Raw genomic sequence first — 22703 nt, 5'->3', positions numbered from 1 at the left:
GTGTCATATGAAATGCGGCGGGCTTCTACTTGTGTGGGCTATGCACGTTGGGTGGTACAACATGATAATGCTGAGTGGGATTTGATTTACAAAAACGATTTAGATCGTCGTAGTGCAGTTTTCCAAGGTGTAATATTTATGGGTATGTGTGTGTTTAAAGTGTGATGTGATTACATATGTATATTACGTATATGGACAGGATGGCAAACTACAAGCGTACGGACTTGATATAAACAAAATAAAGGAGTTGGTAAAAGTTTATTTATCCTTTGTAAGTTAGCTTGTTTATCGTAACCAAAATAAATAAGTATTGTGACCAATTGTGTGTTGTTCAACTAAGTAAGAGGGGAAGGGGTGAAGAGTTGCAATTACAGAGTATGTATATTGAGTTAGTTGTGGCAAGGGGTCGTGTTTTTGGGGGGGAAAAGGAGACAAAATTTCTGAGAAGATACATGACTCAAAGTAAATAGTTTAAAAGATGCTAGCGGTTGGTTAAAGTAAAGGACTCATTTAAAAAATAAAAAAATAAAGCGATATGCTCAATGTGTTGAAAACAAATAACAAAAAAAAATGCGAGGAGGCTGCCAATTATTTACATAGGTTGGTTTGACACAGGTTTGGATTCACTGTAAATGTGGTGGGGATCAGCTTCCCAATTGTATCCGTCGGTGAGGGGGGTCATGGCCTTCCATTCGGGTCGGGTGTTTTGAGGGTCGCGTGAGAGCCAATGGTTGTATTCCAGGTGGGAGAAATAGGGTTTGTGATTACCATACCATTGGTTAGACAAGGTGAGGTTAGTGGGAGGAACATGTTCACGGTCGTGGATTTCAGCTTGCTCTTTGGTGAGGTGATTGGAGTAGTATGGGGAGTGGTAATCCCAGTCGGTGTCGAAAAAAATGTCCCGAAAGTCGAAGGTCACTAAAAAACTGTCGAAGGTTGTGGAGGGTTACTAAAAAATGTCTCGAAAGTCGAAGGTTGTGGAGGGTTACTAAAAAACTTTTGAACCTCATTCAACCATTTTATTACTTTTCACGCTATGTACTCTACAACAATCGTATTATATGAGATTAAATATTTTAAAAGACAAAATCATCCGACCAAGCTAGCTCTCCAAAAATCAATCTATAAGCGCCCTTTCGACTTGTAATTCAAGATTTGCATGCCAAGCATCTTTTCCCACAAAATGTACACATACATCCCTATATATTGAAAGAAAAGGGTTCAAATAACTTAGCTGTATTCATCATAGCCATTGTTCTCTCGGTATCCATGCTTCCTTAACAGTAATTGCAATTCCAAGATTGTTTCCATTGCTCTGATACCACTGCTACATATGGAGGCGCGGTGTGCCCTGCAAATAAATCCATAATCGAGCACAACACGAATAGAGAGAGACAGAGAGTAGGAGGAGCGAAAGAGCACGTGCAGATGCACCTCCTAGAGCGGAGTGCTACGCCAGCACAACGAGAGAGAAGAGAGGAGAGGAGAGAAGAAAGACACGAACACTGGGTGCAATCTCCTCCCGTGCAAGAGTGACCATTTCCCTCTTGCACGTGTTTGATTTATAGATTTCTTGAATGGTCAATGTGAGTACAAACTGGCGGGCCGGTCATAAATGGCAAAAGCTCATAAAATGTACAAATTATATATTTGTTCGCATAGGACTAGATCGGTCAAGCCTTTTCCACATGTGTTCAGCTGCAATAAATAGTAGAATATCAATTCCATAACATGTAGCAGGTGCGTTGAAGATGGTGGCTCCAGTGAAAGAAAGAGAGGGGTAGGCATGGGCGGCTTTGATGGGGATGGATGGGATAGTGAAAGAGCTAATGAGATGTATAGCCTTCCGAGGTGCCATGATATAAACCGCTAGTACCCCCCCTCTCTCCCTCTGCGACTCCATGTAGCATGCTCAATAGACCTCTAGGCATAGGTCAAAGTGCCATCCCGTTATACATACTGAGATGTTGTTGGGAGCCCTATCAAAGTAAATAGCGTCCATAGGCAGTGGGGTGGGTTGTCTACGAAGGCTCATATGAGGTCCTCCTCTGTAGTATGTGGTATTTGTGGGTCCTTGAAAGCATAGGTCGGGCACTGGTGGCCACATGTTGGAGCGTTGAAGTCTCCAATGAGGAAAACTTCCCCGAGTGTAGAGCACTTCATAATCCCCTCCATCAAGCATGTGTTTGATGACTCTCCCTCCCCACTCTCCTTCTGGTCATTGGTAGCGAATCTTCAGTCTGTGGGTGCAAAGTAACATAGGACGTTGTATATAATTTGCTCTTGGGTAATCTTCAAGCAAATCCAAATGAAATGGGCTTGTGGATCTTTTGCTACAATCTGTATCATCGTCCACCACTCTTGTATGCGGAGAACGACCATTCCTCTAGATACTCGGGAAGCGTTCTTGCGCGTACACTTCCGGTAGTTGGACTCTCACTGGAATTTGTGGAACCTCCGTAGGCCCCTCTGGGTTCTTGTTTGTCTCTGTGAGGGACAATGTCTCGATTGCTCATCACCACCTCTAGTCGCTCTGGGTGTGTACATAGATCACCAGTGCAGTTCCAAACCGCAATGTGAATCTTGTCATGTTGTGTGTTGCGAGTCCCTATGCAACACCTTCCCATTAACGATGATGTGGCCATTGCGGTACGATGCCTTCTTCCCTTCTTGGCGTGCTTTGAGTACCCTAAGCATACATGCCTGTCTATGTTATACTTGTATCGGTGTGAGGTCATTGTCTATGTAGATGGGGAAATCGGTGAGTGCTCGATGCTCATAGAATCACCCTCTTCTAATGAAAGAGTTCCTTGCCTCTTTGGAGAAAATTGGAGGGTGAGGGACCTCTCTCTCGTTTAGTCTTTTCCGGCTCTCCAAATCTTGTTGAAAGGGGAGTGGCTCTTTTTCTTTGTACCCAAGCTTGGCACATAGTTCTCTACCAGCCATGTCGGGTGTGGAGTCTTTCTTTTCCACTATGTTGGTGACTCTTATGTTGAGTTGGTGGGCATGATGCATCTCCTCCTCGTCAAGGGTAGTGTGTACGAGAAGGCATTTCTTCTTCTTGGCGTCCTCTCTAGCTTCTTCCTCCGCCTCCTCCTTAACCTCTTTCTTGATGTTCCGCTTTACTCTCCACCCATCTATCTTTGGTGGCCTCCATCTTGCCCTCAGTGCTCTCTGCGATTGCTTTTGTAACCTCTTCCTTCATGGATTCTTTGTTCGCCTGTACAATCTACCCTTCTTCACATGAATGGCGGTCTCGGAGGGAGGCAATTTCTGCCTTGAGTTTGGCCATCTCTTTCTTCATTGTCTCTCTCAGAGAAATGAATGAAAATGAAATGTTTCTTTCCGTTTCCAAGAGGGCCTGAAAGCCTACAAATATCCGGTATAAAAAGTTCAAAAGATTTAATGTAAGAGACTCTAAAATGCAAAAAAATGACTGAACCAGTAGAGCCAGCTGTTAGCATCTGTCTCACTGTAAGTATCATCACATAAACTCTCTCATTGGGCATTGCATCATGGGATCAATCTCTTCCTCTATAAAGAAAATGCTCTTTGCCTCTCAGTGATGGCATTGATGCGGTGATGGTAGATAAATCAGTGACATGATGTGTAAGAGGGGCGTGGGCATCGATATCTACTAATCTCTGTTGCTCTCCATGAGCTGAAAAGTGACGTGTCTTGGGCAATTGGTCTGGAAGAAATCTGTCACTTGCTTGTGAACGGGACCTCTGCTAGAGCATGTTGAGCTCCATACTATAGCTTCTCTATGCGTGCATAACTCGCTCTGATTAGTGTAATCCATTACACTAGACAGAGGCCCGAAGCCCTCTCGTAATAGACAATGAAATCGTCCAAACCATGGCTGAAGGGGAAGAAAGAAGTACAAACTGCGAAATATAGCTGCAAGGGTAACAGCGAGGCGCAGGAAGCAGAGTAACAAAGATAGAAAGCAAAGCAGGTAGGAGAGTTCAGGGATGCAGCAGGGGAAAAGATATATACAAGAGGCTGGTGCAGATGAATAGTGCATGTCCTTTATGTTAGGAGGAGAGAGGGCCACTTATGATGGCTGAAAACAAGATTAGTACATGCTGCTCAATCAAGTGGTCAAGGGTGGGTAAAAGATAGCGGTCAGTGAACCTGGTAGTCGACAATCGCTTGGACTTATGAATCAGGATTAACATGCCTTGATGGTATAAAATTTAAATGCTGCCGTGTAGTGATCGTAAGCCAATGGTTTATTTAGAGATGCCCCCCCCCCCCCCCCACCCCAACACACACACACACACACACACACACCCGGCCGCCTTCATAATCACTTGCTTACTTTGGTTCAGTTCATGGGTTGATGATTTTCTGTGTAACCAGGATGGCCTTCTCAGAAGAGATTATTACTTCTTGAATTGCCTGCAGAATGTGTGTGAATTGGGCTTGCTCAAAAACAAATTGGTAGAGCTTCAGCAAGAAGTTGATGCGGCAAAGATTGTTGCACGGCAAGTGACGAGTGAAAGGCCAGTTATGCTGCATCCTTCATTGACAAATGATTACCGTGTTGTAGCCAATTGAGCTTGCATTTATTACTAAAATTAATATACTGTTCAATTTGTTCTGTTTCGAAATGTACAGGGAGGGAAAAACATCAGAAATTATAGCTATGCAAGCAAGGATGACTGAGCTGCAAGCAGAGTGTTTGCAAGAAAGAGCTCTAAGGTATCTCTTTCTTAGGTTACACAGAACCCGTTCCGAGATAATATATGGGATTATTTGATTGTAGAAATGCTTAAGGAGTCGTACCATTTTCTCAAACAAAGGGATTTGAGAGAGGAGCGAGAATCAAAGATGTTTATAGAAGGATGTCCCTGTCAAGGGAGAATACATAGCATTTCTTACAAGCTGAAGATGCAAAGTTTTTTGACCGCAGTCTGCCCACCCCTTTGTTCTGTGCGTCTAGTCTAGAACCACAACAAAGGTCACTTATGTAAGCTAGACCAGCCCACGATTCTGAGGATGCAAGCTTAAACATTAAGGCAAAGTGCTAACTGGTAATGAGACATTAAAAGAGCTGAAGTTTCGGAGAAGGCCTTTTTTGTTGGAAGAGATTGCAAAAATTAATTTCACTTCTCTTCAGGGAGAGCCATCTTAGTCATGTTTTCCTGTGTAAATATAACCAGGCCTATTGGCTGAGGTGCGCAGGCAACAAGGATTCCTTTCTTATAAGATGGAGTTTGTAGCCTCCATTACCTTTTTTTTGTTTCTGTGAGTGAGGAGCTCTGAGGGGATAAACTTGGCTTAATGCCATCGACATTAAGCCCAGTTATGCTGCATCCTTCATTGGAAAATTTGACTACTGCTTGCAGAGAATGCAGGATCCCAGAAGTCTTTTTTGGCAATTTTGACAAAAGAGACCCTTAACTAGTTTTTAATCTTCCCAGTGATGTCTACATCTCCCCTATCACGAAGCATAAAAGTTCCAAAACGTTTTTGTTTTTTTGCAAAACTGTTCTGTTCAATTTGATTGTTTTTGTGTACAGGGAGGAAAAGGCATCGGAATTTATAGCTTTGCAAGCAAGGATGAATGAATTGCAAGCAGAGTATCTGGAAGAAAGAGCTCTCAGGTCTTTCTTTGTTATGTTGCTCAATCCGTTGGACGATAGTATATGCATTTATTTGCTTATGGAAATGTCTGAAGTGTCATACTATTTTTGTAATTATCTAAAATAACGTCTACATCTCCCCTATCACGAAGCATAAAAGTTCCAAAACGTTTTGTTTTTTTACAAAACTGTTCTGTTCAATTTGATTGTTTTGTGTACAGGGAGGAAAAGGCATCAAAATTTATAGCTTTGCAAGCAGAGTATCTGGAAGAAAGAGCTCTCAGGTATTTCTTTGTTATGTTGCTCAATCCGTTGGAAGATAGTATATGCATTTATTTGCTTATGGAAATGTCTGAAGTGTCGTACTATTTTTGCAATAATCTAAAATCACGTCTACATCTCCCCTATCATGAAGCATAAAAGTTCCAAAACGTTTTGTTTTTTTGCAAAACTGTTCTGTTCAATTTGATTGTCTTTGTGTACAGGGAGGAAAAGGCATCGGAATTTATAGCTTTGCAAGCAAGGATGAATGAATTGCAAGCAGAGTATCTGAAAGAAAGAGCTCTCAGGTATTTCTTTATTATGTTGCTCAATCTGTTGGAAGATAGTATATGCATTTATTTGCTTATGGAAATGTCTAAGTGTCATACTATTTTCGCAATTATCTAGAATACCATTAAATGTCGATTATGTATGCTACAACAGCTTATGATTCTGATAATATATGGTTAATCATTAAGGCAAAATAGTCACAGGTAATAAGACAATACCAGGACTTAAGTTTCAGAGAAGTTTTATCTGATAATATATGGTTAATCATTAAGGTAAAATACTGACAGGTAATAAGACAATAACAGGACTTAAGTTTGGGAGAAGTTTTATTTGTACTGTTTTGCTGCACAGGGAGGAAAAGGCATCAGAAATTTTAGCTATGCAAGCAATGATGAAAGGGTTGCAAGCAGAATGCGTGCGAGAAAGAGCTCTCAGGTATCTCTTTGTTGTGATACACAGCTATTTGGGAGATGGTATATGCATGTGTCTAGTCTGGTAGATTATATGCGACAATGACAAAGGCCTCTTACGTAAGCTACACCAGCTCATGATTTTGACAACGCAAGGTTAGTTATGATTCATGAAGCTAGGCTGCTTACAGCTAATAAGACATTAACAAGACTTACGTTTTGGAGAAACCTTTATTTTTGGTAGAGATTGCAAAATTTAATTTTACCTTTTCTTTTGGGAGAGCCTCTTGTCAAAGTCGACAACATGGAAGTGTACAAGGAGCGGAAGAATACACAAGAGAGAGAGAGAGAGGGAGAAATGAAATGAAATGAAATGTAATATTAACGTCTTCAAAAGGCGAAAATGACCTATGAGAGCAAAAGATTACATGTGGTGAATCTAATACCAGGTCTGGGTACAAAAAGTACAAAGATCTGAAAAGAGAATAGTGGGTAGGGGTGGGGTTAAAGCTGACACAAAGGGTGAGCCGATACAATGGAGCTCTCTGACAGTCGAGCCATCATATACATATACATCAGTATCCGGGACGGCTCCTATGTCGCGCCAATATGGTATGGATCCTCTGTCGCAATCTGCGCCGATATCGAGAGGGCCCTCTCATCCGTGGGCAACGGGACCGCCCCAACTCTATCGCCTGATCAAGCAGTATGCCTTTGGTGCCTCTGGTGTTGTTATGCGGTGGGGGCTGCTCGAACTCCTCTGTCTATGACTGAAAGAAATCTGTAATCCTCCGCTGTCGTTGGATCTCTCTCATTGTGCCTCTCTTAGAGAGAGAGAGAGAAAGAAATGAAATGTATATTAACGTCTTCAAAGGCCAAAGTCCCCCCATCCATCACTGCGGCCTGTCCTCCCGTGATAATCTAGTGAAGGTCCCCAAATCTCAGCTCCATAAAGCAATGCAGAAGCCACCAAAGTGCATAGAGCCAGAGCTTCGTCCAAGGCTCCTGAAACTGAACATGTGAACACATCCTTTTCAATCTACCCAATGCTGCATGGGCTCTGGTTAGTCTAGTCTCTGCTGCCCTCCTAAATGAAAATGCTGGCCCACTAAAAACCACTCCGAGGTAAGTGTACGCATCTGTATACTCCACAGTCTCCTGGCCGTATGTGAATGCTGGTGCTGACCTCCTGATCCACTGTGGGGTGGTATTAAATACCATGACCTTGGTTTTACCAAGGTTGACGGACAAACCACTTTCCTGAGCAAACCTATTCAAAGCATCCAAGTGACGTTGCATCCCCTCTCGAGAGTCGGAGATCAACACAATATCATCAGCATATAACAATAATGGAATCCATGTCTCTGCCAGTTGTGCACCTCTATCACCATCTCTCTCAATGTAGTCAGAAACCTCATCCACATACATACCAAATAGAGTAGGAGAGAGCGGGCAGCCCTGCTTCACCCCAATAGTGGAGTAAACCGGTGTGGATAGACCCTCTGCGGTGTGTACATGCCCCACTATTGACCTGTATAATGCCATGACCCCCCAAATGAGCTCTGTGGGTACTCCCATCTGCTGTAATCTGCGCATCAATCTAGCTCTAGGCACTGTGTCAAAAGCTATGCGGAAATCCATAAAGCTACAATAGATCGGTCTCCCACGCGATCTGCCCTCCGTCTCCCACGAGAGAGCCACACACACACACACACACACACACACACACACACACACACACACACACACACACACACAGAGAGAGAGAGAGAGAGAGAGAGAGAGAGAGAGAGAGAGAGAGAGAGAGAGAGAGATGAATGAAATGAAATGTTATATTAACGTCTTCAAAAGGCCAGAATGACCTATGAGACCAAACTGATACAAAAGTGGTGAATCTGTTACAATGTCTGGGTACCTTAGTACTAAAGTACTAAGTGTGAAAAGTGTGAAAGTGTGAAAATAAATGTGAAAACTAAATACAAAGTATTAAATAAACTTCTTAGGAGCATTTTGGGTGTCTGGCTAGAATGCTTCTAATCCTTTGTTGTAGTCTCCTCCGATGAAGTGTGCTTCTGCTTCTTGGTCGTCTTCGTCTCGATTTCCTAAGCTCAATCGCTCTGTCAATTAGGGTGCCTTTGGTATGAATGTGGGTACTCCTTTGTGCTGGCTGCTGGCCTCTTGCTTCTCCTTCCACTCGTGCTTCTCTCGATCCGAAGAAATTTGTGATTTGCCTCTGAGGCTGTAGTGCTCTTTGTCTTCTCATTAGATTATCCCTGTGCCGATGTAGTTCCAGTAGGTACAAGCCTAAGCATCTTTGATCTTGGTATTGCATGATTCTATCTAGAGGTCCAAAGCCTTCTTTAAATAGGCAATGGAAACACCCACGTATCTCATAGTATACTGTGCAGTGGCATATGTAGTGTAATTCTGTCTCCGGCTCCATTCCGTGTAACTTGCAAATTCTGCTCTCAGGTGTAATTCCCCTAAATCTGGCAAATTCAATTTCCAACTATTGTGAGGATGTACGAATCTGACCAATAGCACATCTCAAACCATGAGACAGGTAGGTATCCATGTAGCTTGGGCGAATCACAAATCCATCTTCAGATAGCTCTAGGAAGTTTCCTCTGTAGTCGGCCATCTTCATGCCCAATTCTTGTGTAGGGTCTACCCATGTCCTCTTAGTATCCAACTGTATAAGATCCTATCGGATGATTTTATTAATCTCCGTTCGTGTAATTGCCAGTGATGGAGCCTCAAGAGAGTATTGGAAGGAGGGTAATCTTTCCATACTGAACCCGTGTCTCTGAAACCACGAGGACAGTTGTGCATACCAGCATGATGTATCCCCTTTCATTGTTAATTGTCGAGAGGATTCGAGGGCCAGTCTAGTATATCGGCAATTATTTGTATCCCACAAACCATGTATAAAGGACACTGATCTGGTAAGAGCTTCAATTTCTATCGGAGGGGCAGCTAGTTCCGCTCGGGTAATTGCGTGTGGTATGGAGGCCTTGGCTCTAATCATTCGGGAATTCATAGATACCAAAGGTCTCTCCATTGAATTCCAATTATCCCGATCCACAGATGGTCCCCAAATCCGGACCCCATAAAGCATAGCCGAAGCCACCACAGTATCAAAGAGCCATAGTTTTGTTCGTGGTTCCTGAAACTGCACTTGTGAACACATCCTCTCCAACCCTCGCAAGGCCGCAGAGGCTCTGGATAATCTAGCATCCGTTGCTTTCTTAAGAGTAAACTTCGGTCCTGCAAATACCACACCAAGGTATGCGTATGCGTCTGTGTACTCTACTGTATCCTGGCCATATGCAAATGTAGGTGCCGATCTCCTAACCCACTGTGGTGTGGTGTTAAACACCATAACTTTGGTTTTACCCAAGTTTACCGACAGTCCACTGTCCTCCGCGAATTTATGTAATGCATCTAGCTGCCTCTGCATTCCATCTAGTGATTTTGCTATCAATACAATATCATCTGCATACAATAACAAAAGGATCCATGACCCTGCAAGTTGAGCACCTCTGTCACCCTCTCTATCAATGTAATCTGATACCTCATCTATGTACATACCAAATAAAGTAGGGGACATTGGGCATCCCTGCTTTACTGGAACGGTGGAATGAACAATGTCGGAATCCCCTTCAGGAGTACGTACATAACCAGTTACTGACCTGTATAAGGCCATGATCCCCCAAATAATCTCTTTGGGGACCCCTAACTCTTGCATCCTGCGCATCAATCTGGCCCTTGGTACTGTATCAAAAGCTTTCCGAAAATCCACAAAGCAACGAAACATCCTTCTCCCGTTTGCTCTTCCTTGCTCAGTAATGGCTCTGAGCGTAAGAATATGATCTAAAGTGGAATAACCCGTTCTGAATCCAGCTTGTCCTGTTGCCCTTATGCCCGCATTCTCTGCCCATCTACTCAAATTTTGTTCAAGAATGGATGCATACAGACGGGTCAATGTGTGACCTACCATAATGGTATGGTAGTTCCCGGGTATCATAGGATCCCCTGACTTGAAAATAGGTACGATAGTAGATAATTTGCAAGATTCAGGTAATCCTTCACACATGACCCGATTAAACAGACGAGGAAGGACTTCTGAAGGTAGATCCCTGGCATGGATCAGATGTTCTGCTACTAAACCATCATGATCGTATGCTCTTCTTGTCTTCATCTTATCAATGGCTTTTTTCACCATTTCCGTAGTAAAGAAAGTACTAGTAGCAGTGCATGGGTCTAGCGGATCTGGTAATGGAGGCTCTCCAGATACCATATATAATGATGTTACATATTGACCCCAAATCTTAGGAGAAGTAATCGTCGGAGGCGGTGAGTGCTCGTGAAATAAGCGCCAGGCCTCATGTGAGACCTGAGTCAAGAAGAGCTGATATAAATCCTTCTCCAGTTTGGCTAAAAATGCCCTTTTCTTGCTCTGGGTCCCACCTTAAAGTCCTCGATACTAGAAATAAAGCTTGGTGAAGTCATGACATAATCCAATGTACTGGCCCCATGCCTGTGCGGGAAGCATGTTAATCCCCCAGATAACGGGAAATTCTCTAGACCATTAAGTATGGCCAAACCATGTATAGTTGCCATCTCCATGAGATGTCTCCCATATTCAGTGTGTTCTTTATCCTGTGAGTTTCTAGTTAGCCCCCTCTGTGATAAATCCACTTCTTTGAGCATTTCCTCAGAAGTATCATAGAATACTGCTTGAGAGTTGGCTGTTCTGGCATTAAAGTCTCCTAAGAGAACGATGTCTCCATCTGTAGAGAACTCCCATATGTCATTATTAAATATGGAGAAAGGGGACTGTCCTTTAGGTGAGGAGTAGACTGAGGTACTTGGAGGGAAGTAGCATATAGCGATATATAGAAATCTACCTGTCTCGGCTGTCATTCTCACCCACATATACCTTGCTTGCTCATGTTTCCTGATAATCTATAGTAGTGGTTTCAGCTCCTCTTTAAATAAGACTGCTACTCCTCCCGAACCCCGGCTACCCCGTAGAGATCTGTTGTTTGGTCGACGAGCATTTTCCCATAAATAACCCTTCACATGTGGCATACGCTGTCCCGGTATCTGGTGTGTCTCTAAGTAGAAAACAATGTCTCTGTCCCTAAAGCTGTCTTCAAAGGCACCTACATCTAGCCTATATGATCCATTACAATTCCACGCCGCTATCCGGAGCGTCGCCCCATAGGTCTCGCACCGTCATGGTGAGCGCTTTTCCAGAACCACTACTTTCCCTCCTCTATAAAAGGCGATTTTCCCCTTTTCTCTTGCTGCCCTGATCTCTGGCATCAACTCTTACACACACACACACACACACACACACACACACACACACACACACACACAGAGAGAGAGAGAGAGAGAGAGAGAGAGAGAGAGAGAGAGAGAGAGAGAGAGAGAGAGAGAGAGAGAGAGAGAGAGAGAGAGAGAGAGAGAGAGAGAGAGAGAGAGAGAGAGAGAGAGAGAGATGATATGATATGATATGATATATTAACGTCTTCAAAAGGCCAAAATGACCTACGAGACCAGCTGATACAAAGTGGTGAAACTAGTACAATGTCTGAATACAAAAGTACAAAGGTACTGAATGCAAAAAATAAAAATGAGAAGTGAGTAGTGATAGTGAAAATGAAGTCTAGAGTAAGTTCTCAATGACACTCCGGATGTCGTGCTAGGATGTCCTTGATCCTCTGCTGAAGTCTCCGTCGATGGAGTGTGCTTCTGTGTCTCGGTCGTGGTCGCCTCGATCTCCCACGCTCAATCGCCCTGTCAATGAGGGTGCCTCTGGTATGCACGTGGGCACAACTCTGCGCTGGTGGCTGCTGTCCTTGCTTTCCCAATCCAAAGAAATCTGTGATCAGTCTCTGTGACTGTCGTGTCCCATGTTTCCTCAACAGACTATCCCTATGCCGCATCCCTATGCCGCGTAGCTCAAGTAGATATAAGCCAAGGCATCTCTGATCCTCATACTTCATGACTCTATCTAGGGGTCCAAAGCCCTCCCTGAATAAGCAATGGAAGCACCCTCGTATCTCATAATACACAGTGCAGTGGCATATGTAATGTAACTCTGTCTCTGGCTCTGTACCGCATAATTTACATATCCTGCTCTCCGGTGGTATCCCTCTGAATCTGCCCATCTCAATCTCCAAATGGTGCGAGGATGTGCGGATCTGACCTATAGTGCATCGCAAACTATGAGACAGATGAGTGTCCATGTAGCTCGGACGAATCACAAACCCATCTCCTGAGAGTTGGAGAAGATGCTGCTTGTAGAAAGCCATCTTCGTGCCCAACTCCTGCACTGGCTCTACCCATGTCCTCTTGGTGTCCAACTGTATAAGATCCTGACGAATATGAGAGAGAGAGAGAGAGAGAGAGAGAGAGAGAGAGAGAGAGAGAGAGAGAGAGAGAGAGAGAGAGAGAGAGAGAGAGAGAGAGAGAGAGAGAGAGAAATGAAATGTTATATTAACGTCTTGAAAAGGCCAAAGTGACCTATGAGACCAGAAAGTTACAATGCGGTGTATCTGATACAAAGTTAGATTGACAAAATAAATTCAACTAGGATAACAAAATATAAATACTGCGGAATCCTAAATGAAGCTGATAGGTGTGAAAGGTGAAAGGCGTGCAATGTGTGAACTAAGCAATACAATGTGTAGACAATATGGGGGGGAAGTAGAGATCCATCTTCATAGAGATCCATCCTCATCTGCACTTTGGACGACGAAAAAGTATGGCTCGAATCCTTTGCTGTAGCCTCCTTCGAAACTCTGTAGCTCCTCTTCTCCATCGGGGTCGTCTAGATCTTCCTAGCTCCAATGCTCGGTCTATGAGAATGCCGGTAGTGCGGGTAGACCTCTCCACTGTTGGCTGCTCCTCTGTCTGTTCTTCTGGGTGTACAATATCTAGTGTAAAGAAATCTGTGATCTGTCTCTGGGGTTGTCTCTCATCAGCTCTCCTAAGTAAAGTTTCTCTATGCCTGTGTAACTCAAGTAGATATAGCCCCAGACATCTCTAATCTTCATAACTCATGACCGTAGATAGAGGCCCAAAACCTTCTGTGAATAGACAATGAAAACTGCCTCGTATCTCATAGTACATTGTGCAATGACATATGTAATGTACCTCTGTCTTTGGATCTAGATGGCATAAGCGGCATATTCTGCTATTTGTTGGTGTCCCTCTGAATCTGCCAGTCTCAATCTCAAGCTGATGTGAGGACGTGCGTATGTGGCCAACGGCACAATGCAAACCATGAGAAAGATGCTTGTCCATATAGGTAGGTCAAATCACAAACCCATCCCCCGTGAGGTGGAGAAGATGCTCTCTATAGAAAGCCATCTTTGTGCCTAACTCCTGTATCGGCTCTATCCATGTCCTCCTCGTGTCCAGCTGGATCAGATTCTGACGAATGAGTCTATTAATCTCTACCCGCGTCAGAGACCTCAAGGGTGCCTGTAGAGAGTATTGAAAAGGAGGCAACCTGTCCATGGTGAAACCATGTGTCTGAAACCATGATGCCATCTGTGCATACCAGCATGATGTATCCCCATTAAGAGATAATTGTCTGGAGGACTCTAGAGCCATTCTGGCATATCTGTCTCTGGTAGTATCCCACAGACTGTGTACAAAGGAGACTGATCTGGTAAGCGCCTCAATCTCCATAGGGGGGGTAGCTAATTCCGCTTGAATGATATCATGCGGTACGGAAGTCTTGGCTCTAATCAGCTCATAGATACCAGGGGCTTCTCCATACGCCTCCAACCATCCTGGCCTACAGAAGGTCCCCAAACCTGCACCCCATATAACATAGTAGAGGCAACCAAAGTATCAAAGAGCCATAACTTTGTCCCAGGTTCCTGGAACTGAACCTGCGAACACATCCTCTCCATTCCTCCCAAAGCCGCACCAGCTCTAGTTAGTCTAGTCTCTGTTGCTCTTCTCAAAGAAAATCTCGGCCCAGTAAGAACTACCCCCAGATAAGTGTATGCATCTGTATACTCCACAATCTCCTGACCATATTTGAAGGTAGGTACTGATCTCCTGACCCATTGCGGTGATGTTTACCTAGGTTTACACACAATCCACTATCCTCTGCAAAACTGTGTAGTGCATCCAAATGTCGTTGCATACCTTTTGGTGAGTCAGATATCAACACAATATCATCAGCATATAGCAACAATGGGATCCACGTCCCTGCCAGCTGGGCACCCCTGTCACCCTCTCTGTCAATGTAATTAGACACCTCATCAACATCCATACCAAATAGAGTAGGAGACAATGGGCAGCCCTGTTTCACTCCAATAGTAGAGTGAACTAAATGAGATACCCCTTCCGGAGAGCGTACCTTTCCCATCATTGATCTGTACAAAGCCATAATCCCCCAAATCACCTCTATGGGCACCCCCATCTCCTGTAGTCTGCGCATCAATCGAGCTCTTGGTACCGTGTCAAATGCTTTGCGAAAATCCACAAAGCTACAATAGATCCGTCTCGCATGTGCTCTGCCCTCCTCAATGATGGCCTTGAGTGTCAGAATGTGATCAAGAGTGGAGAAACCCTTCGTGAAGCCGGCTTGACCCTTTGCTCGTACACCCTCGCCCTTTGCCCAATTACTCTAAGTGTTGCTCCAGAATAGATGCATACAACCGTGCCAATGTGTCCAACCATAATAGTGCGGTAGTTCCCAGGCTCTGTAGGGTCACCTGCCTTGAAGATGGGCACAATATTAGACAACCTCCAAGTCTCAGGTAATCCCTCACACATGGCACGATTGAACAACATTGCGAGAACCTCCATCAGCATATCCCTGGCATGTATAAAGTGCTCCGCTACTAGACCGTCATGATCATATGCCTTCCCTGTCCTCATCCTGTCGATGGCTCTTTGCACCATCTCAGGTGTAAAGAAAGTGCTCGTAGCTGGGCAAGGCTTGGTAGGGTATGGAAGGGGTTCCTGTCGAGGAACCGTATATAATGATGTCACATATTGGCCCCACACATCAGGTGAAGTAATCACTGGGGGAGGGGAGTGCTCATGGAAGAGTCCCCATGCCTCTCCGGAGTCCCTACTCAAGAACATCTGAGATAAGTCTCGCTCCATGTGAGCTAGGAAAGCTTGCTTCTTCTGTCGCACAAGGCGTCGGAAAGCAATCTGAGACTGTCTGTAAGTGATGACTCCTAAAAGAGGATCCCTCTGAAGCTAGGCTCTCATCTCTCTGCACTCCTCATCATACCAACTATTCCGAGGCTTGCTCCCAAAATGTCGTCTCTTGCCTCCGGCTGAGTGTGTGGGTATGCCACTGATGCAGCCCCATGTAGTGTCTCAGTCAGTAGAGTGGTGCACTCCTCCACTGAAAGGCATGTATCATTTGTGCCAGCTGTGCCTTCCAATAGACGGTCCGAAATCTCCTTTGTATAAACGAAATCTGTCTCTGGAGTAAATGTATAGCGGGTGTGTGACCTGCCTCCTGATGTCTGGGTTGTACTATACTGAAATTTAACGGACAATGTCAAGAGAGCATGATCTACTGCTATGCCCACTGGCCTGGCTGCCATTGTGAAATCTTGAATGCAGGGGACAAAGCTCGGTTGTGTCATAACATAATCCACTGTACTGGCCCCATGTCTGTGTGGAAAGCATGTGAAATCGGTTGCTCCAGGAAATTGCTGTAAGCCATTAAGTATGGCTAATCCATGTGTAGTCGTCATTTCCATGAGGTATCTCCTATACTCCGTCTGGTCTCTGTCATCTGAGCATCTGTCAAGTCCCAACTCACCCATGTCCAGCTCTCTAAGCATCTCATTTGAAGTGTCGTAGAAGGTTGTCTGCGAGTTGCCCGTTCGGGCATTGAAGTCCCCTAGGAGAATGATATCACCATCCCTAGAAAATTCCCAGATGTCATCATCTAGAATAGAGAAAGGCGTTGCCCTCTGGATGCAGCATATACTGATGTACTGGGAGGAAAGTAACAGATGACAATATATAGGAATCGACCTGTGTCAGCTCTCAGTCTCACCCACATATATCTAGCATGATCATCTCTTCGTACAATATGCAGTAATGGTTGTACTTCCTCTTTGAATAGCATTGCTACTCCTCTTGACCCTCTACTCCCATGCTCAGATCTCGCATTTGTCCTGTGAACTGTCTCCCATCTGTATCCCACCACATGTGGCATCACTTGTCCAGGGGCGTGATGAGTCTCTGAGAAGAATACAATATCCTTGTCTTTGAAACTGTCCTCAAATGCACCCACGTCCAACCTCATAGACCCATTACAATTCCAGGTAGCCATCTTCAGTGTGGTCCCATAGGTCTCGCACCGTCATGCAGTGTGACGCTCTAAAATCACCACCCGTCCATCTCTGTAGAAGGCTATCTTTCCCTTCTCCCTTGCCGCTGTAATCTCTGGCATTACCTCTCTCATACGTGAGAACTGTGAGAGAGTCTAGTCATCACCGAGGAAAATATCTGTCTTTTTGAGAGTAGGCCTCTTCCTCAAGAATTCCTTTTCTCTGCCAACGACGGGAAGCGTAGTATGAGAGCTCTCCCCTTTGAAGACTCTCCCGTGCCATTACTTTTCTTACCTACCCTCCATGCCTTTGTTGTGTGCAAAGGCTTCTCCATCCCCATCATGGATGTAAGGCTTGTGACCTCTTTCTCCACATTGTTTATGTCCTTGCGATCGGTCACTCTTACATGCAATGCTCGCATCCGCCTTCTTTGTTCCTCTTGGAGGGTCATGTTGATAAGCGTCGGTGTACAAGGAGTTTCTTGACCTTTTCCTTTCTTGGCGACCTCAATCCATTTTTTGGCCTCGTCCGCCTTTTTCTGTGTCCTTGTTATCATCTCCGCCCATGAAAATGTCTTTGCCACACTCAGTTTCTCTTCCTCCGTGATCATCCTTACTTGTTCCTTGATTTCCTTTATTTCATCTATTACCGAGGGCTGAAATTCGCCTTCGTCTAGTCCACTGCTTACTCTATCAGCAAGCTCCTGTTTAAGGGCTGAGGCTTCTTTTTTGAGTGTCCGTATCTCGACGTTTGGATTCTCCTGTTTGAGAGCTGAGACTTCTTCTTTGAGTGTCTGTATTTCTGCGTTAAGGGTCTCTTTCTCCTTCTTCCATTGTGCGCCTTCATTGAAGACCATCTGAAGGAGGTTTGCCTTCTCCTTCCACCATCCTTCCATCTCTGTTTTCCACTCCTTCATTTCTCTTTCCATCTGCACCATCTGCTTGTTCGTGAGCATGAAGGTTGCCTTTGCTCCCGACTTGCAAACAGGTGAGACATTGACGATTTCCGTGTCTTGTGCAGGGGAGATTGCTTCCATGTTTTGTTGTTCAAGAGATGTATCGGGCTCACTTGCCATTCCGCACCCTCAATTGTCCATTGAATCCTATGCATATGAGAGAGATTTTTGACCGGAGATTCAGTAGTCCACTGCCCAAAGCGGGAAGAAGCACAACCCCAGCTCACTGTGGGCATCAACCATAAAGCAAGAGCAAGAAGCAATGGCCAAAACTGTCCAACAAATAACACGCAGCCCCTAGGTGGGACTGTTTCGTTGCCTGAACCTGGCCCCCTCTGCGGGACTGTCTCACTGCCTGCGCTCGCAAAGAAGCAACCCTGCACGTGGAGACCCCTGCCAGCTTGTTCGTGAGCTTCCTCCCTTGTGTAGTCATCAGTCCCGCCAGCCAAGCCTGTGAGAGAGAGAGAGAGAGAGAGAGAGAGAGAGAGAGAGAGAGAGAGAGAGAGAGAGAGAGAGAGAGAGAGAGAGAGAGAGAGATGAAATGTGACCTATGAGACCAGAAAGTTACAATGTGGTGGATTTGATACAAAGTCAGAGTCAGAGGAACAAGATGACAACAATGACAAAAATGAAATGACAAATGTCACAATAAAATACTATGGAATCCTAAACTACTAGGTGTGGATAGCAGCTAGCTAGGATAGCTAGATCACAAGAGATCTAGCATCGGTTGTCGCTGGTGGATCTCATCAATCTCCTCCATAGTCAGTAGTCTGACCGGGCGTCGTGCATGTCGAGCCAAAGTGATCCGAATCCTCTGATGCAGCCTCCGCCGATGCTGTGTAGTCCTGCGCAGTTGTGGGCGTCTGGATCTTCCCAGCTCAGTCGCTCGGTCGATCACTGTACCTCTGGTGTGAGACGACGAGCTCTGTTGTGGTAGTAACTCCTCCGGGTGTCCAGTGGCAGCTCTAAAGAAATGTGTGATCTGTCTCTGGGACTGGCTAGCCTCTCCTGTCATCAGGCTCTCTCTGTGTTTGCGTAGCTCGAGCAAAAACAAACCCAAGCATCTCTGATCCTCGTACTGCATGACTCGGGAGAATGGTCCAAAGCCCTCTCTGGACAAGCAATGGAAGCGGCCTCGTATCTCGTAGTAGATGGGGCAGTGGCATGTATAGTGCAACTCTGTCTCAGGCTCGATGTCACACAGGGGGGCATGTCCTGGCCTCTGTTGGTACTCCGCTGTATCTCCCAGTCTCGATCCGCAACCGGTGTGAAGATGTACGTATCTGGCCGATAGCACATCGTATCCCATGAGACAAGTGGGTGTCCATGTATCTGGGCCTCGTCACAAAACCATCAACCGTAAGCTGGAGGAGATGCTCTCTGTAGAAAGCCATCTTCGTGCCCAGCTCCTGTGTTGGCTGTATCCATGTCCTCCTGGTGTCTAGCTCAGCCAAGTCCCGGCGGATGAGCCTCGTGATCTCGGACTGTGTAAGAGTCAGAGAGGGTGCATCCAGTGAGTACTGGAAGGGAGGCAATCTGTCTATGCTGAACCCATGCGCCTGAAACCATGATGTCATCTCCCCATACCAGCATGCTGTATCTCCCTGCATGGCTAACTGTCGAGAGGACTCAAGTGCAAGGCGGGCATATTTGTCTCTGGGATGTTCCCACATGCGGTGTATGAAGGAGACCGATCTGGTGAGCGCCTCAACCACTAGTGGGGGGGCACCTAGCTTTGCTCGAACAATAGCACGTGGTACTGAGGCCTTCGCTCTAATGAGCCGCGAGATCATAGAGACCAGAGGCTTCTCCATGTCCCCCCATCCATCACTGCGGGTTGTCGTCCCGTGATGATCTAATGAAGGTCCCCAGATCTCAGCTCCATAAAGCAATGCAGAAGCCACCAGAGTATCAAAGAGCCAGAGCTTCGTCCTAGGCTCCTGAAACTGAACATGTGAACACATCCTTTTCAATCTACCCAATGCTGCATGGGCTCTGGTTAGTCTAGTCTCTGCTGCCCTCCTAAATGAAAATGCTGGCCCACTAAAAACCACTCCGAGGTAAGTGTACGCATCTGTATACTCCACAGTCTCCTGGCCGTATGTGAATGCTGGTGCTGACCTCCTGATCCACTGTGGGGTGGTATTAAATACCATGACCTTGGTTTTACCAAGGTTGACGGACAAACCACTTTCCTGAGCAAACCTATTCAAAGCATCCAAGTGACGTTGCATCCCCTCTCGAGAGTCGGAGATCAACACAATATCATCAGCATATAACAATAATGGAATCCATGTCTCTGCCAGTTGTGCACCTCTATCACCATCTCTCTCAATGTAGTCAGAAACCTCATCCACATACATACCAAATAGAGTAGGAGAGAGCGGGCAGCCCTGCTTCACCCCAATAGTGGAGTGAATCGGTGTGGATAGACCCTGTGAGGTGCGTATCTGCCCCACTACTCACCTGTATAATGCCATGACCCCCCAAATGAGCTCTGTGGGTACTCCCATCTGCTGTAATCTGTGTATCAATCTAGCTCTAGGCTCTGTGTCAAATGCTTTGCGGAAATCCACAAAGCTACAATAGATCCGTCTCCCACGCGATCTACCCTCCTCAATGATGGCTCTGAGTGTCAAGATATGGTCAAGAGTAGAAAAACCCCTCCTGAACCCTGCCTGCCCGGCTGCGCGTATCCCCTCCCTCTCTGCCCATCTACTCAGCTGTTGCTCAAGAATAGATGCGTACAACCGTGCCAATGTGTGTCCAATCATGATAGTGCGATAATTCCCAGGCTCCATAGGGTCTCCCGACTTGAAGATAGGTACAATAGTAGATAGGCTCCAAGTATCAGGCAAGCCCTCGCACATGGCACGGTTAAACATCACTGCTAGAAGCTCTGCTAGTAGATCTCTGGCATGTGTGAAATGCTCAGCCACTAAACCATCATGATCGTATGCTCTCCCAGTCTTCATTCTGTCAATGGCCTTCCTCACCATCTCCGCGGTGAAAAAAGTACATGTGTGGGCATGGATCGGGAGGGTCGGGAAGGTGGGGCTGCTCAGGAACTGTGTACAGAGATGATGCATACTTGCCCTAGTCCTCTGTAGAAGTGATGGCCGGGGGGGGAGAGTGCTCCTGAAAGAGCCGCCATGCCTCACGTGAGTCCTGACTCAAGAACAACTGATATAGGTCCTGCTCTAGCCGAGCCAAAAATGCCCTCTTCTTCTGCCGCACTAGGCGTCGGAAGTCAATCTGTGACTGTCTGTGAGTGATGTCCCCCAAAAGCACCTCCCTTTGAAGTCGAGCTCTAGTGTCCCGGCATTCCTCATCATACCAACTGTTCTGGGGCATGCTTCCCGAACGGCGTCTTTGCTCAGGCTGGGTGTGTGGGTATGCCTCTGCTGCTGCATCATGTAGTGTCTGTGTCAATATAGTAGTAAGCTCCTCCAGAGGTAGCCCTGGCTCCTCTGTGCATAGGCGTCTGTAGATCCCATCTATGTATACAGAGTCTGTCTCCCGCGTGAAGGTGTAGCGAGTAGGGGCTGCTGTCCGTAGCCTGTGTGCTACACTAAACTGAAAAGAGATGGTCATTGACACAAGAGTATGATCCACTGCCACACCAACAGGTCTGGGTCCAACCGTGAGATCCTGGATACTAGAGATGAGGCTCGGATGTGCGATGACATAGTCCACTGTGCTGGCTCCATGTCTGTGTGGAAAGCTTGTAAAACCCCTTGAGGCGGGAATTCTCTGTAGGCCATTCAAGATGGCCAATCCATGTGTAGTCCCCATGTCTATCAAGTGTCGCCCATACTCAGTGTGTTCTCCATCTTGTGATAGTCTGGATAGGCTTGTCTCTGCAGCATCCAGCTCTCTCAGCATCTCCTCTGAAGTATCATAAAATACTGTCTGATGATAGGCACTCCTAGCATTGAAATCCCCTAGAATGATGATGTCACCATCTCTAGAGAACTCCCATATGTCATCATCCAAAATAGAGAAAGGGGACTGTCCTCTGGGTGGTGCATACCATAGTTACCCGGAACGCGGAACGGGAACGGCGATGGGATCCCTGCGGAACGAGGGAACGGCTAGGGGTCCGGAACGGGAACGGCGCGGAACGGGAGGTATAAAAAACACCCAAATAGTGCATTTTTAGCTCCTTGTGTTTAAATACAAGGAGTATTAGAGTGCTTTGACTCTAATACTCACAAAAAACTCGTTTTGAAGACCATTCAACCTTGCTATGACTAGATGATGATGTGAGAGAGAGAGAGAGAGAGAGAGAGAGAGAGAGAGAGAGAGAGAGAGAGAGAGAGAGACTTGAGAGAGTGAGAGGGAGAGGGAGAGATTTGAGAGAGTGGGAGGGAGAGGAAGAGAGCTTGAAGGCGTGAAGCCTTGATCCTTGATCCTTGAGCCTTGAGAGAGTGAGTCTTGAGAGGAAGAGATCTTGAGAGTGTGAGAGGGAGAGAGCTTGAGCCTTGAGGATTAGCTTGTGAAGAGAAAGGGGGAGGGGGGTGCATTTTATGAGTCCTTGAGGCCTTGCACACTTCAAAACAAAGCCCAAACATTTACTTCAATTTTTTCAATTTTTGCCAAATTTGTTTGTAGCCGTTGGCCGTTCCAGGGGCGTTCCGGAAGGTTCCGGAATGGCCGTTCCGGTTTGCACTGGCCACCCGGAACGTCAAACGTTTCGGGACGTCTCGGAACTTTCGGGAAGGGAACTGCCCCCCAGAACGCCGGAACGGGGGCTAGGGGGCGTTCCCCGGTAACTCTGGTGCATACACTGACGTGCTCGGGAGAAAGTAGCAAATAGCAATGTAAAGATATCTGTCTGTCTATGCTCTGA

At 45.8% G+C, this 22703-nt stretch overlaps 1 protein-coding gene across 6 annotated transcripts in view; it reads left to right on the top strand.

Moving 5' to 3' along the window:
* The window catches only part of LOC147445821 (kinesin-like protein KIN-7I), a 189572-nt gene that overhangs the window by 84634 nt on the left and 82235 nt on the right, over positions 1-22703 (top strand). For 5 of the 6 annotated variants that reach the window (XM_086525196.1, XM_086525195.1, XM_086525194.1 and 2 more), the window contains exons 23-28: positions 4411-4508; positions 4624-4707; positions 5529-5612; positions 5813-5875; positions 6077-6160; positions 6495-6578. In XM_086525196.1, coding sequence (XP_086381322.1) covers positions 4411-4508; positions 4624-4707; positions 5529-5612; positions 5813-5875; positions 6077-6160; positions 6495-6578 — 497 coding nt within the window. The remainder of the gene's footprint in view (positions 1-4410; positions 4509-4623; positions 4708-5528; positions 5613-5812; positions 5876-6076; positions 6161-6494; positions 6579-22703) is intronic. The other variant, XM_086525198.1, reaches the window with a different exon arrangement.

This window comes from Adiantum capillus-veneris, chromosome 12 (assembly GCF_014529385.1).
Source record: "Adiantum capillus-veneris isolate H3 chromosome 12, ASM1452938v2, whole genome shotgun sequence".
Classification (NCBI taxonomy): domain Eukaryota; kingdom Viridiplantae; phylum Streptophyta; class Polypodiopsida; order Polypodiales; family Pteridaceae; genus Adiantum; species Adiantum capillus-veneris.
The sequence above is the reverse complement of the archived record's forward strand: the minus strand, read 5'-3'. Positions and strand labels throughout refer to the sequence as shown.